The following is a 13125-nucleotide window of genomic DNA, read 5'->3' on the forward strand; positions in this document are numbered from 1 at the left end:
ATATGAATATATATGCTCGTTATGTATGAATAATGAGATTTCATTGATAGAGCGAATTCCAGTAGACTTATTGGTCCCATTGGCGTTTCTATTGTGAATATATTTTAAACCAAATTTGAGATTCCGACTATATATAATAATGCAATGCACATAATATTATATTATTCGGCCATGTGATCATTGTGATGTGAATATATTTCAGGCTCAGTTAGTTGGCAAATTGTATTGTTAGCTGGCAAAAAATTTAACTGTAATTCATGGTAGTAAAATCCTACTAAAAGCAGTTTGCGATCAAAGTAAATAAAAGTTCTGAAAGAGATAGGTCACAATCAATAGGCTTAATACATCTCGATCTTCAAAAGAGAGAGTATGAGTCAGTAGTTAGTATTATTCTGCAGAATTCGAGCGATCTGTGTGGATTGTCTCTTGTATTACTTGTGAGAGGAGTCTGAATTGGCACATAATAACTTCCTCAAGAAGAAGAAATGTAGTTTCTTCGGCCGTTATGATATGAAGAATTCCCTTGCATAATAATTACGATACTGAAGAATAATACAGTTTAATCTAATAATCTGTATTAGAATTCATGTCTGTTCAACGCGCGGTGAGAAATATTTATGCAAAAAAAAAAAGTATAGGTATGAGATTGTCATTGCACACAAATCTCGTCACATGTATGGATGAGATTTCTCAATTAAAATCTAGCGATTGTAATAATGCCAAGTACAATAGTTGTTTTTGTCAGGCAACCACACATGATTTTGATTATTTACCATGCCATAGTTTGTCATTATACTACACCTCCTTTCTTAATATATAAATTTACTTATTTGTTCTTAATTATATCTCATCTAGTGGTGCATAATTTTTTTTTGGTTGAAAAGTGGCACATATTTTTTTTTTATTACAAGAAAGGCCCATGGGCCTAATGTATTGAAATAGAAATTATAAATATCTCATTATACTACACCTCCTTTCTTAATATATAAATTTACTTATTTGTTCTTAATTATATCTCATCTAGTGGCGCATAATTTTTTTTGGTTGAAAAGTGGCACATATTTTTTTTCGGTTACAAGGGAGGCTCATGGGCCTATTGTATTGAAATAGAAATCATAAATATTTAATAAAAAGGCACAGGTAGTCCCACTAGGTATCAAACTTAAGATCTCTTGATCACCAGGCGAGAGGTGCACCACTATGCTATTCTCTCTTGATAAAGTGGCACATAATTTACCATATCATTAACAGTTGCATTTTGAGAAGTAGAAAGTTAGAGGCCAACTAACTTTCTTATTTATATTTATTCATTATCAAAAAAAATTTACTAACTTTCTTATTTATATTTAATTATCAAGAAAAACTTTCTTTAATGTAATCGAAACTTTCTTATTTGTAATTGTATTTATTTGTGATACTTACATATGTGAAACTGCTAGTGAACATAACTTCCACACTCCAATGGCGGAACTCTCAGACTCAGCCGAGGAACATCTGCTCTCACGCAAGGAACCTTCGGTTCCCGATCCAGAAAGGATCTCTCGCGCTCGCTTGTTGGTGAAATGGGTCCTTGAGATGGCGATGGGTCTGATCTTTGCTGCCTGGGTCGCCTTTGTTTTTCTCTTACCGGCGACGCCGGTGACTGACCTCTACGACGACTTGCTCGATGTCCTCAGCGATACCGCAATAGGTTCGAACCAAATGCTTTCCATGGCATACGGGTAATTTGCTTACTAATACAAATTGCCATTTGCAGGAAGCATGTTCTTGTTATTTAGCGGTCCGGTTATGGTGATAACTTTTCTAGCCATAGCACGCCTCATCGTCATGGGTTCTCGGGAGGAAGAGCTCATACTACTGTACGTATATTCCTTTACTCTTCTTTGTCGATAACTCGTCACTTAAGTAGAGAGATCGAACGAATCACCAGTGTGCATTAACTTCAGGAAGAGCAAGCCTGCAAAGTATCCGAGGTTGAGGTTGTGGACGTTTCCTGTCCTGGTGGATGGACCGTTTGGAGTAGTTTCCGCTGCGGAACTCATCGGGATTTGCCTCTTTGTAGCCTACGTCGTGTGGGCAATAAGTGCCTATACCTTGGAGGATCTTAGCATATTATCTACGTCCACGTTGCCTCCCGAGCAAAAGAGGTGCATTCCTGTTCTGCATTGATGTATCTTCTCTATTTATCTGCAAATGAAAGGACAAAATAATTTGTGAAATGATGCATTACGTGCACCATTTTTGACATATACCATTATTGTAGTGTGGAAATGTGGGAATATTCCGGGCTACATCTAGGAGTCATCGGGGAGTATTGCTTGGCATTTTTGTTCCTTCCAGTTGCTCGTGGATCAGCTCTTCTTCGCCTTGTAGATATTCCATTTGAGCAAGCTGTTAGGTATCATGTGTGGCTCGGACATCTCACGATGTTGCTCTTCACCCTCCATGGACTGTGCTATGTGATCGCTTGGACAATGCAAGGCACCCTGCTAGAGGAAGTGAGTCTCCAAGCTTGTAAATTTCATTGCACACAAATTAAAAATATCCCGGTGTCATACGTGTACGTTAAGTTACCTGAGGGTAATGCAACGTGATGGCCAAGCTCGTGCTAACCAAAATGGCACTGCTGGTACATTTTGTAGCTGTCGAAGTGTCCTACTGAAGGAACTTGCCGAAGCTTCTTGACTTCCATTATCATTGTCTTTTGCAGATAACTTCTTGGGTAAGTTCTGATAGTGCTGTTTTTCCGGGAGTTATAGCCCTGTCTGCCGGTCTGCTGATGTGGGTCACATCTCTTCCTCCCGTGAGGAAGAAGCAGTTCGAGGTGTTCTTATACACGCACCACCTCTACATTGTGTTCGTTGTATTCTTTGCATTGCATAGCAATGATTTTATATTCAGCATTCCTTCTGGAGGAATCCTCCTCTTTATGATAGATCGCTTCTTGAGGTTCTGCCAATCACGAAGAACCGTCAATATCATATCAGCAACGCGCTTCCCTTGTGGAATCATTGAACTGGTCCTCTCGAAGCCAGCAAGTAATAACTGATTTCTCTTCCGAAGCGAATGCCCTTTTCAGATATGATTTAAGAAGTTATGCTCTATTATTAAGACCAGAGAACAACTTATTGATTTGGCAAAGTATCCTTTAGATTATCTTTGGAATGCATCATTAAGTTCATACCTTTCACTTAACTTTCAGTTTCGATTGGTCTTGCATTGCAGATCTGCAGTATAATGCCCTGAGTTTCATTTTCCTTCAAATCCGGGAAGTGTCTTGGCTGCAGTGGCATCCTTTCAGCGTTTCATCGAGTCCACTCGATGGGAAAAATCATCTCTCTGTCCTCATTAAGGTTTTGGGGGATTGGACAGAAAAACTCGACAGGAATATCTTGGATATATTAGAAACTCGTGATCAAAATGAAATAGCTTCCCGACCTCTTGAGATAACAGCCTCAGTTGAGGGGCCTTATGGGCATGAATTACCGTACCATTTGACGTACGCAAGTAAAATTTTCAATTCTTGGATTTTTCTTCATTACATTCTCAATATCGTCAGCTAATGGAGTTACCTTCGCCATTTGTTTCTTGCAGGTATGAGAACCTTGTTCTTGTAGCAGGAGGAATTGGAGTTTCACCATTTTTTGCGATCATGAGTGACATCCTCCACCGTGTCCGGGAAGGAAAACCGTGTCTACCAAGCAAAGTTCTACTTGTTTGGGCCATCAAAAAGTCCAATGAGCTTCCTCTGCTTTCCACTCTCGATTTGGAGTCTATCTGCCCCTTCTCCCCGAACAAACTAAATCTTGAAGTCGATATATATATCACCCGAGAATCGGAACCTTCACTGGTTAGTCCAACTGACCACGATGACCCTACTTGAATTTGTTAGTATCCACTTCTTTGTCATCTCGTGTCCTTGATCTTTGCAGGAAGAAGGTAACACTGGGATAGCCGAGAATGCACATATCTTTCCTGTATCGAACGGGGGTGGCATGTCTGTTTTAGTCGGCACAGGGAACAATATTTGGATGGGACTATATGTAATGTCTACCATTGTCGGATTTATAGTGTTGATGGATCTTACGGGCATCTATTACATAGTCGATTCCAATGTAACAATTTGGTGGTACAGAGGACTTCTTTTTCTGGTGGGCATGCTCGCAAGTGTGATCGTATTCGGAGGCCTTCTTGTGTTTCTATGGTCCTGCTGGGAGAAACGAATGTCTGCAATCGAGAAATCTGAGCACTGCAAGCAAAACGGACAAACTGCTCCTCTGATGCAAAGCGATCTGCCTCAAAGGAAATCATTCGGTTCAAGAAGAGTTCTCTACGGCTTGAGACCGAACTTCCAAGGTACTCTATACATTACCCTTTCGCATCCCATTGGACCTTTGATGCTTTGCTGTCTTAGACTGTTACCCGTAATTTTGATCTTCATCCAAGGAACTCTTTTTCTTGTTTCTGCAGAAATCTTCGGATCAGTATCGGTCCAGTGGGGCCACGTGGATATTGGCGTAATTGTGTGTGGTCCTACAACTTTGGAGACTGGCGTGGCCAAGGAATGCAGATCTTGGAACTTAAAGAGAGGATCAGACCGCCCGATCTTCCACTTTCATAGCCATACTTTCAATTTATAGCCGCCATATTTCATAGCTTTGAGTAGATGCCTAAGGGGTCTAGATATGAATCGATATTTAGAGAATCATACTGCAGATGAGTATGATTCATATAAGACATCCAAATGCAGACTATGAGAGACAAAGCATAATTAATATATAGTACGACCTCCGTAATCTTTTGAGTCATCGACATAACCATTTTCGTTTATGATTTTTGAGTCCAAGTTTCAGTATACATCTTTACAATATGCCGTAAGTATTGTGAAGATTGTTAGATTAGACTCTGAACCTTCTAAGAAGGTAAAGAAGGCCCGTTGATGGGCTTCTGAACCAACCTGATTCCGAACCCGCCATGCAGAAACTCTGAAACATCTTGTTGATGGGTTTCACCCTAAGACCCTGCCTCCAATCATGTACTTAACCTATGATTATTCAGGTACATCCATGTGTGGCATTTATGCCACAATGATGATTAATTATGTATATCAGAGTTTCACCATTCTTTGCCATCTCGAGTAATATCCTCCACCAAGTTGGGGAAGGAAAACCGTGTCTACCGAGCAAGGTTCTACTCGTTTGGGTCATCAAAAAGTCCAACGAGCTTCCTCTGCTTTCCACTCTCAATATGGAGTCTATTTGTCCCTTCTCTTGAAATTGATATTGATATAAGTGGGGACATATCTTTTTCATCTCGATCTCGCCTTCTTGACCTTTGCAGGAAGAAGGTAACATTGAGAGCGCCGAGAACTCACATGTCTTCCCCGGCTGAAACGGGTGTGACATGTCTGTTTTAGTCGGTACAGGGAACATTATTTGGACCGGACTATATGTGAGGTCTTCCATTGTAGCGTGACTGTGTTAGGACTTCTTTTGTTTCTCTGGTCCTGCTGTGAGAAACGAACGTCTGCAGTCGAGAAATGTGAGCACTGCAAGCAAAATAGACTGCTGCCGTGATGCAAGGCAATTTGCCTCGGAGGAAATCAGTCTGATTCAAGAAGAGCTCCCTACGGCCCAAGACTGAACTTCCAAGGTTCTCTATACGTCAAATTTTCACATTTCATAGGATCTTTGATGCTTTGCTGTCTTAGACACTCGCTTGCAAATTTGATCTTTATTCGGATAATTCCTTTTCCTTACATCTGCACAAAATTCAGATCAGTGTATGACCAGTTTGGGATCGTGCGTGGTCCAGTCCGATTACCAGTGCATACTATTTATAATGAATGGAAACATATCTGAAAATTTACCGGGCAAAATCAAATAACCGAATATCTTTGGGGGCGCTTCAATTTTACAAGCAGGACCGCAGTTAGCTGTAAAAATTATTTGGCAAATTGTATTGTTAGCTGCAAAAATTGTCCGCGAAACTTAGTTGGCAATATTTTTCAGTGCGGGATGCTAAAGTCCTTCTGAAAGCAGTTAAACGTCTTAAAAGAGATAACCCTGTTGGGAAAGAACGATGGTTCGGAGACGCAGCTGGAACGGACGTAGTAGGTAAAGAACTTGAAAGTTGAAACGACTCGTGACTTTTAGGTAAGTAGATGCACTTCTAATATTTTAATTACTTTGCACTATTGTCAAAATCAACAATATAAACAGTAAGAAAATTGCACGAGAAAGGTGATAATATGTGCAATCCAAGTCTCACCATCATAGTACAATTTCTAATTTTTTAGAAATTGAACAAAATCAAAACAAAATGAGGATGGCGAGGCCCCACCACTCCGATCGGGTTCTCCAGCGCCCTCAATAGTCGTAAGCAATTTTTAGGGTAGTAGAAGCAATGTGTATCATCCTCTATATTATATGATATGGGTAAATTGCACTGGTGGTCCAAAAACTTTTACAAATATTTCAATATGGTACAAAAAATTTTTTTTGTTACTTGATGGTACAAAATATTTCGAAGTTGTTTCAGTATAGTACAAACCGTTATTTCGCCATTAACGTCATCAAGTAGTCCTTTACAAGATTTGTAAATTTTGCACCATTATATAACTTACGTAAAACATTTTGTACTATTAAGTTACAACTTCAAAACATTTTGCATCATCATGTAACGTTCCACAAAAACCGATTTTACACCATCAGCGTCGGTTTGACGGTGTCAATGGCGAGATAACGGTTCGTACTGTATTGAAACAACTTTAAAACATTTTATACCATCATGTAGCAAAAAAAATCATATTAAAATATTTGTAAAATTTTTTGGACCACCAGTATAATTTACCCTATATGATATAGAGGATGCATGTGACTGTAGCTCGAGATTCGCAGGGAAAATTAGAGCTTAACTAACTCTCTAGCTAATTGTAATGTTGATTTGTTAGTGTAGGAAGGTATATATATATATATATATATAATAGTTTTCAATAGGGGAAAGAGTATGAAAAATCAATTACTTTCATTAAATTCCTCGATCTACCAATTTTTTAAATTTTGCTTGAAAAATTACAACGTTTACATGCGTTTCCCCGATCTACCAATCCGTTAATTGGGCCATTAAAACTGCTGACGTGGCCGTTAACGACATTATTGTGGCAGACGGTCGCCTACGTAGATGGCAAGTGCACAAACTTTTTAACCTAAAAATCACACAGTTTGCTTTTTTCTCTCATCTACCAAAATATTAAAACCTTTGCCTGATCTACCAAAATATCAATAACTTTGAAAAATCACATAATTTGTTTATGTTTCCTCATCTACCAAAATATGACTTCTTTTAAAAATCACACCTACTAAAATATGACTTCTTTAAATGAATGTAAGTTTGAATTAGGGACCTATATATGTATGTTGATTTAAATGTTAAAAAAATTATTTAAAAAGAAGTATTAGAACAGTTATAGATTTTTCATTTGCAAATAAAAAAAATATTCATATTTATTATCACATTAAGTAGTTTAAGAATTTAGATATATTATACTGCAAAAACAATAACCATGCTAAAATAACCATTCTAAAAGAACTTTTACACACTAACATCTATAAAAACTTTAGCATGGTTGAACTTGTTGGATACGGGGACCGATTACTTTAGCATGGTTCAACTTATTTTGGTATGGTTCATGTAGATTTAGATTTCTGGGACCGATTGTTATTAAATTTTGATAATGTAGATATGATGAAAATGTTAAAGATACAAATTCATCATATTTGCATTATCAAAATTTAACACCTAAAATTCTAAAAAAGTTTATGTGCGAGAAAAAAATAAATAGTTGAAGAACTCACTCAAAAAATATAATTGTGGATGTACCTAAAATTAAACTGTGTACATACGAGAAAACAACAATCGGTCCTAGATATTTATATCTATATGCTCTAAAAATAACACTAAAATTTATTTTTCTAAAAAATTTAAAAATTCAAGAAAATAACGACCTATTCCACAAATCTATATTTATTTATTTTAAAAATTAAAAATTAAAAATTAAAAATAAAGAAAACTCAGAAAATCAATAAAATAATGAATAGTCCCACAAATCTATATTTATATATTTCTAAAATTCAAAATTTCATTATCTAGAAATAGCTCAAAAGATAGAGAAAATTCCATTTATAAACAAAGTATTCTGAGACCATCTGGCACGTTCCATTTTTATCCTACTTTCATATAGAACTTAAACGTATTATACTACAAAGACAATAATCATGATAAAATAACCATTCCAATAGAACTTGTGTCTTACAAGTTGAACCATGCTAAATGTTTATAGATGTTGGGGTGACAAGTTTTGTTGAAATTGTTATTTTGGCATGGTTATTGTTTTTGCAATATAATATGTCTAAGTTCATATATTACTTAATGTGATAACATATATTAATATTTTTTTGATTTGCAAATGACAATCTTGTAATTGTTCTAACACTTCTTTTCTATTAAAAATTCTTCTAACATTCAAATCGACATACATATATATAAGTCCGTAATTAAAACTTATAATCATTCAAAGAAGTCATATTTTGAGAGATGTGATTTTTGAAAGAAACCATTGTTTGGTAGATGAGAGAACATAAGTAGATTATGTGATTTTTTAAAGTTATTGATATTTAGGTAGATGAGAGAAAATTTATTGATATTTTGGTAGATAAAAAAATAAATAAACTATGTGATTTTTTAGGTTAAAAAGTTTGTGGCATGCCATCCACGTGAGCAACCGTTTGCCACATCAGCACCGTTAACGAACACGTAAGCTGTTTTGACGGCCCAATTAACGGATTGATTGATCAGGAAAACGAAGGTAGACGCTGTAATTTTTCAAGCCAAAATTTAAAAAATTGGTAGATTAAGGAATTTCATGAAAGTAATTGATTTTTCAGGCTATTTCCCCTTTTTAATATATGTAGGGTGTAAAATTTTCATTGAATTTATAACCTCAACCAATTTGCAAGTAGAATAATATTGATCCTAAACACAGATCATCAGTTCCAATATAACGTAAAATGAGTCTCATATACAGTCGAAATTGTTCGATTCGACCCTAACAGTTATTTTTAGTATGTACCCTTAAGAGGATAATTAGATAGTCCATATAGCCAGCAATTCGATTAATATCTCTTCATCCTTTCAGCTAGAGAGTCCATGTTATTTTTCAAATTGCATTGAAAGTTAATTATGACCAACTAACTTTCTTTTCTTTCTTTTGATAAGCACGACTAACTTTCTAATTATGTGTAAAAGTATAGAATAGACGGATACATATGTGAAACTGCCACTGCACATAGCTTCCACCAGTCCAATGGAAGAACTCTCAGACTCCGCCGTGGAACATCTGCTCTCACGCGAGGAACCATCCGAACCAGAAAGGATCTCTGCCGCTTGCTTGTGGGTGAAATGGGTCCTCGAGATGGCGATGGGTCTGATCTTTGCTGCCTGGGTCGCCTTCATTTTCCTCTACCCAGTGCCGCTGGTGACTGACCTCTACAATGAATGGACCGACGTCGCCAGCAATACCATCTACGGTGCCATAGGTTTGAACCAAATGCTTTCTATCGCGTATTAGTTATTTGCTTGCTAATTAATACGACAAATTACCATTTGCAGGAAGTGGCGCATTCTTGTTATTTAGTGGTCCGATTCTGGCGATAACATTCCTTGCCATAGCACGCCTCATCATTATGGATTCTCGGAAGGAAGAGCTCCTAGTACTGTACGTAATTACTCTTATTAGTCGGTAACTCGTTATTAAGGAGAAGGACCGACCGAATCACCAGATGTGGCATTAACTTCCAGGAAGAGCAAGCCTGCAAAGTATCCGAGGTTGAGGTTGTGGACGTTTCCTGTCATGGTGGATGGACCACTTGGAGTAGTATCTGCGGCGGAACTCATTGGGATTTGCCTCGTTGTTTCGTACGTTGTGTGGGCAATAAGTGCCTATACCTTGGAGGATCTTAGTACATTATCTAACTCCACGTCGTCTTCCGTGATAAAGAGGTACCTTTTTCCGCATTGATGTAACTTCTCAAACGACACATTCATTGTACTTTTGTTGTCTCTCAACACCGTATGGTCATTTGCGCTTTTTCTACGCATGACAATATCCATTCTCAAGAGCTGACCTTGTGCTTATTTTTTAATCACCACCAGATGGGCTTCGTCTTCCACACTTAGGTTAGGAGAACTAACATGACACGCACTTTAACTGTACTCAACATGGGCTTCAAGTGGTGTAGGGCTACATGAACTAGACTTATTTTCAACTCAAAAGTTTAGGTAGTTAGGTGGTGGTACCCAGGATTTTTCTTAATTACCCTGTGTGGGATTGTTCTTTTGTTGTCTCTCAACAATTATGTTTACATTTGCCAAACTTTAACTTGTTTGACATATATCATGATTGTAGTGCGGCCATGTTGGAACTTTACGGGAAGCGTCTAGCAACCATCGGGATGTTTTCCTTGGCATTTTTGTTCCTTCCGGTAGCTCGTGGATCAGTTCTTCTTCGCCTTGTGGATATTCCATTCGAGCAAGCTGCTAGGTATCATGTGTGGCTCGGACATCTCACGATGCTGCTCTTCACTCTGCATGGGCTGTCTTTCGTGATCGCTTGGGCAATGCAAGGCATCCTGCTAGATGAAGTGAGTCTCCAAGCTTTAAATTTCGTTGCAGAGATCAGTATTATCTTGGAGTTAGGACAATGTAAATAATCAGAATAAACAGAGTAATAGGAGCCTTAAGTCACGCTATGTGAAGGCCAAGTGCATGCTACCGATATGGCACTACCGGTGCAAGATGTAGCTTGACTTTCATAAACGTTGTCTTGCTCAGATAACTTCTTGGGAATATTCTAGTATTGCAACTATTGCCATTCTTCCGGGAGTTATAGGCCTGTTGGCCGGTCTGCTGATGTGGGTCACATCTCTTCCTCCGGTGAGGAAGAAGCAGTTCGAGGTGTTCTTCTACATGCACCAACTCTATGTTGTATTCGTTGTATGCTTTGCATTGCATGTCGGCGATTTTTTTTTCAGCACTGCTGCTGGAGGAATGTTCCTCTTTATGGTAGATCGCTTCTTGAGGTTCTGCCAGTCACGAAGGGCCGTCAATCTCATATCAGCGACGCGCCTCCCTTGTGGAATCATTGAACTGGTCATCTCAAAGCCTGCAAGTAATAACTGATTTCTCTTCCGAAGTGAATGCCTTTTTCAGATATGATTTTAGAAGTTGCACTCTGTTGTTAAGACCTGAGAACAACTTGTTGGTTTGGCAAAGTATCTTTCAGATTATCATTGGAAAAATTTCTTGACTTTTTTATTTTTTAGTTCGTACTCATCCGCTGAGTTTCGATTCATCTTGCAATACAGATCTGCAGTATAACGCCCTGAGTTTCATTTTCCTTCAAATCCGAGAACTGTCTAGGCTGCAGTGGCATCCTTTCAGCGTTTCATCGAGTCCACTTGATGGAAAAAATCATATCTCTGTCCTCATTAAGGTTTTGGGGGATTGGACAGCAAAACTAGACAGGAATATCTTGGATATCATCGAGATTCATGATCAAAACGAGACAACTTTCCGACCTCCTAAGATAACAGCCTCAGTCGAGGGGCCTTACGGGCATGAGTTACCTTACCATTTGACGTACGTGAGGATAATGTTTCAAATTATTGGATCTTCTTCATTACATTCTCCAAGGTTTCTTAGCTATTGTCAGATGATAGAATGGTATTTCATTTGTTACTCAGTATCTTCGGCTTCCCTATTTTCTGATAGGTATGAGAATCTTGTTCTGGTAGCCGGAGGAATCGGAGTTTCACCATTCTTTGCCATCTTGAGTGATATCTTCCACCGCATTGGGGAGGGAAAATCATGTCTACCGAGCAAAGTTCTACTTGTTTGGGCCATCAAAAAATCAAATGAGCTTCCCCTGCTTTCCATTCTTGATATGGGGTCTATCTCTCCCTTCTTCCCGCACGAACTAAATCTTGAAATTGATATATATATTACCCGAGAATCAGAACCTTCACTGGTAAGTCCAACCGATCTTGATGTACGTACTTGGCTTTGTTATCTTCTGCTTCTTTTTCATCTCGGGTTCTCGATCTTTGCAGGAGGAAGGTAATAACATTGATAGCACCAAGAAATCACATGTCTTTCCTGTCTCGAATGGCTGCAGCATGTCTGTTTTAGTCGGTACAGGGAACACTATTTGGTCGGGACTATATGTGATGACTTCCACCGTTGGATTTATAGTGCTGATGACTCTTTTGCATTTCTTCTACATAAACCGTTTCAATGTAACAACTTCGTGGTACAAAGGACTTCTTTTCGTGGTGTGCATGCTCGCAAGCGTGATTGTATTCGGAGGCCTTGTTGTTTTTTTATGGTCCTGCTGGAAGAAGGGAACGTTTGCAATCGAAAAATCTCAACACTGCAACCAGAACCTGCAATCTGCGCCCATGACGCACCATGATTTGCCTCAAAGGAAATCAGTCGGTCCAAGAAGAGTTATCTATGGCTCAAGACCGAACTTTCAAGGTACTCTATACACCAACCTTTCTCACTTCATGGGACATTTGATGCTTTGCTGTCTTAGACACTTACTTGTGAATTTGATCTACAATCCGACAATTTCTTTTTCTTACATCTGCAGAAATCTTTGGATCAGCATCGGACCACTGGGGCCACGTGGATATTGGTGTGATTGTGTGTGGACCCTCAACTTTGGAGACCAGTGTGGCCAAGGAATGCAGATCTCGGAATTTAAAGAGAGGATCAGACCGCCCGATCTTCCACTTTCATAGCCACACTTTCGATTTATAGCTGCTATAATTGATGCCCTCAAGCAGATTCCACTTCATAAGAAAGGCTTCTGTCTCGAAGGAAACCGGACATAAATCGAGTGTAGAAGCATAGCACACATGTCACATGTAGGATTCACATGCTACTTTCTTTAGGATGACCGGCTGGTCCGGTCCCATTTCCAACACTACTATGTAAAATCAGTAGAAAATGTATCTGAAAATCCGGTTTATGACAATGAAATACTCTCTCTTGGTTCCAGCGTAT

The 13125-nt window shown here is 38.5% G+C and overlaps 2 protein-coding genes across 3 annotated transcripts; both read left to right on the forward strand.

Annotated features, from left to right (window-relative positions):
- The first annotated feature begins 1391 nt into the window (after window positions 1-1391).
- LOC116197459 (ferric reduction oxidase 7, chloroplastic-like) lies at window positions 1392-5105 on the forward strand. Of its 2 annotated transcripts, XR_004155046.1 has the most exons (10): window positions 1392-1690; window positions 1757-1859; window positions 1947-2147; window positions 2264-2498; window positions 2711-3038; window positions 3226-3499; window positions 3595-3850; window positions 3933-4043; window positions 4136-4356; window positions 4471-5105. XR_004155046.1 is itself a non-coding variant. In XM_031527611.1 (9 exons), exons 1-9 carry the CDS (start codon window positions 1462-1464, stop codon window positions 4638-4640), a joined length of 2220 nt encoding a protein of 739 aa, XP_031383471.1. In that variant the 5' UTR covers window positions 1393-1461; the 3' UTR covers window positions 4641-5105. The 2 variants fall into 2 exon arrangements, 1 of the variants encoding a protein (XP_031383471.1); XM_031527611.1 differs by having other exon boundaries at window positions 1393-1690; window positions 3933-4356.
- A 4200-nt stretch (window positions 5106-9305) lies between these two features.
- Window positions 9306-13119, forward strand: LOC116197341 (ferric reduction oxidase 7, chloroplastic-like). Its single transcript, XM_031527457.1, has 9 exons — window positions 9306-9596; window positions 9670-9775; window positions 9859-10059; window positions 10466-10700; window positions 10891-11227; window positions 11424-11697; window positions 11830-12085; window positions 12168-12594; window positions 12710-13119. Exons 1-9 carry the CDS (start codon window positions 9365-9367, stop codon window positions 12877-12879), a joined length of 2238 nt encoding a protein of 745 aa, XP_031383317.1. The 5' UTR covers window positions 9306-9364; the 3' UTR covers window positions 12880-13119.
- Window positions 13120-13125: the final 6 nt, after the last annotated feature.

Source organism: Punica granatum, chromosome 2 (assembly GCF_007655135.1).
Source record: "Punica granatum isolate Tunisia-2019 chromosome 2, ASM765513v2, whole genome shotgun sequence".
In the NCBI taxonomy this organism is placed as follows: Eukaryota; Viridiplantae; Streptophyta; class Magnoliopsida; order Myrtales; family Lythraceae; genus Punica; species Punica granatum.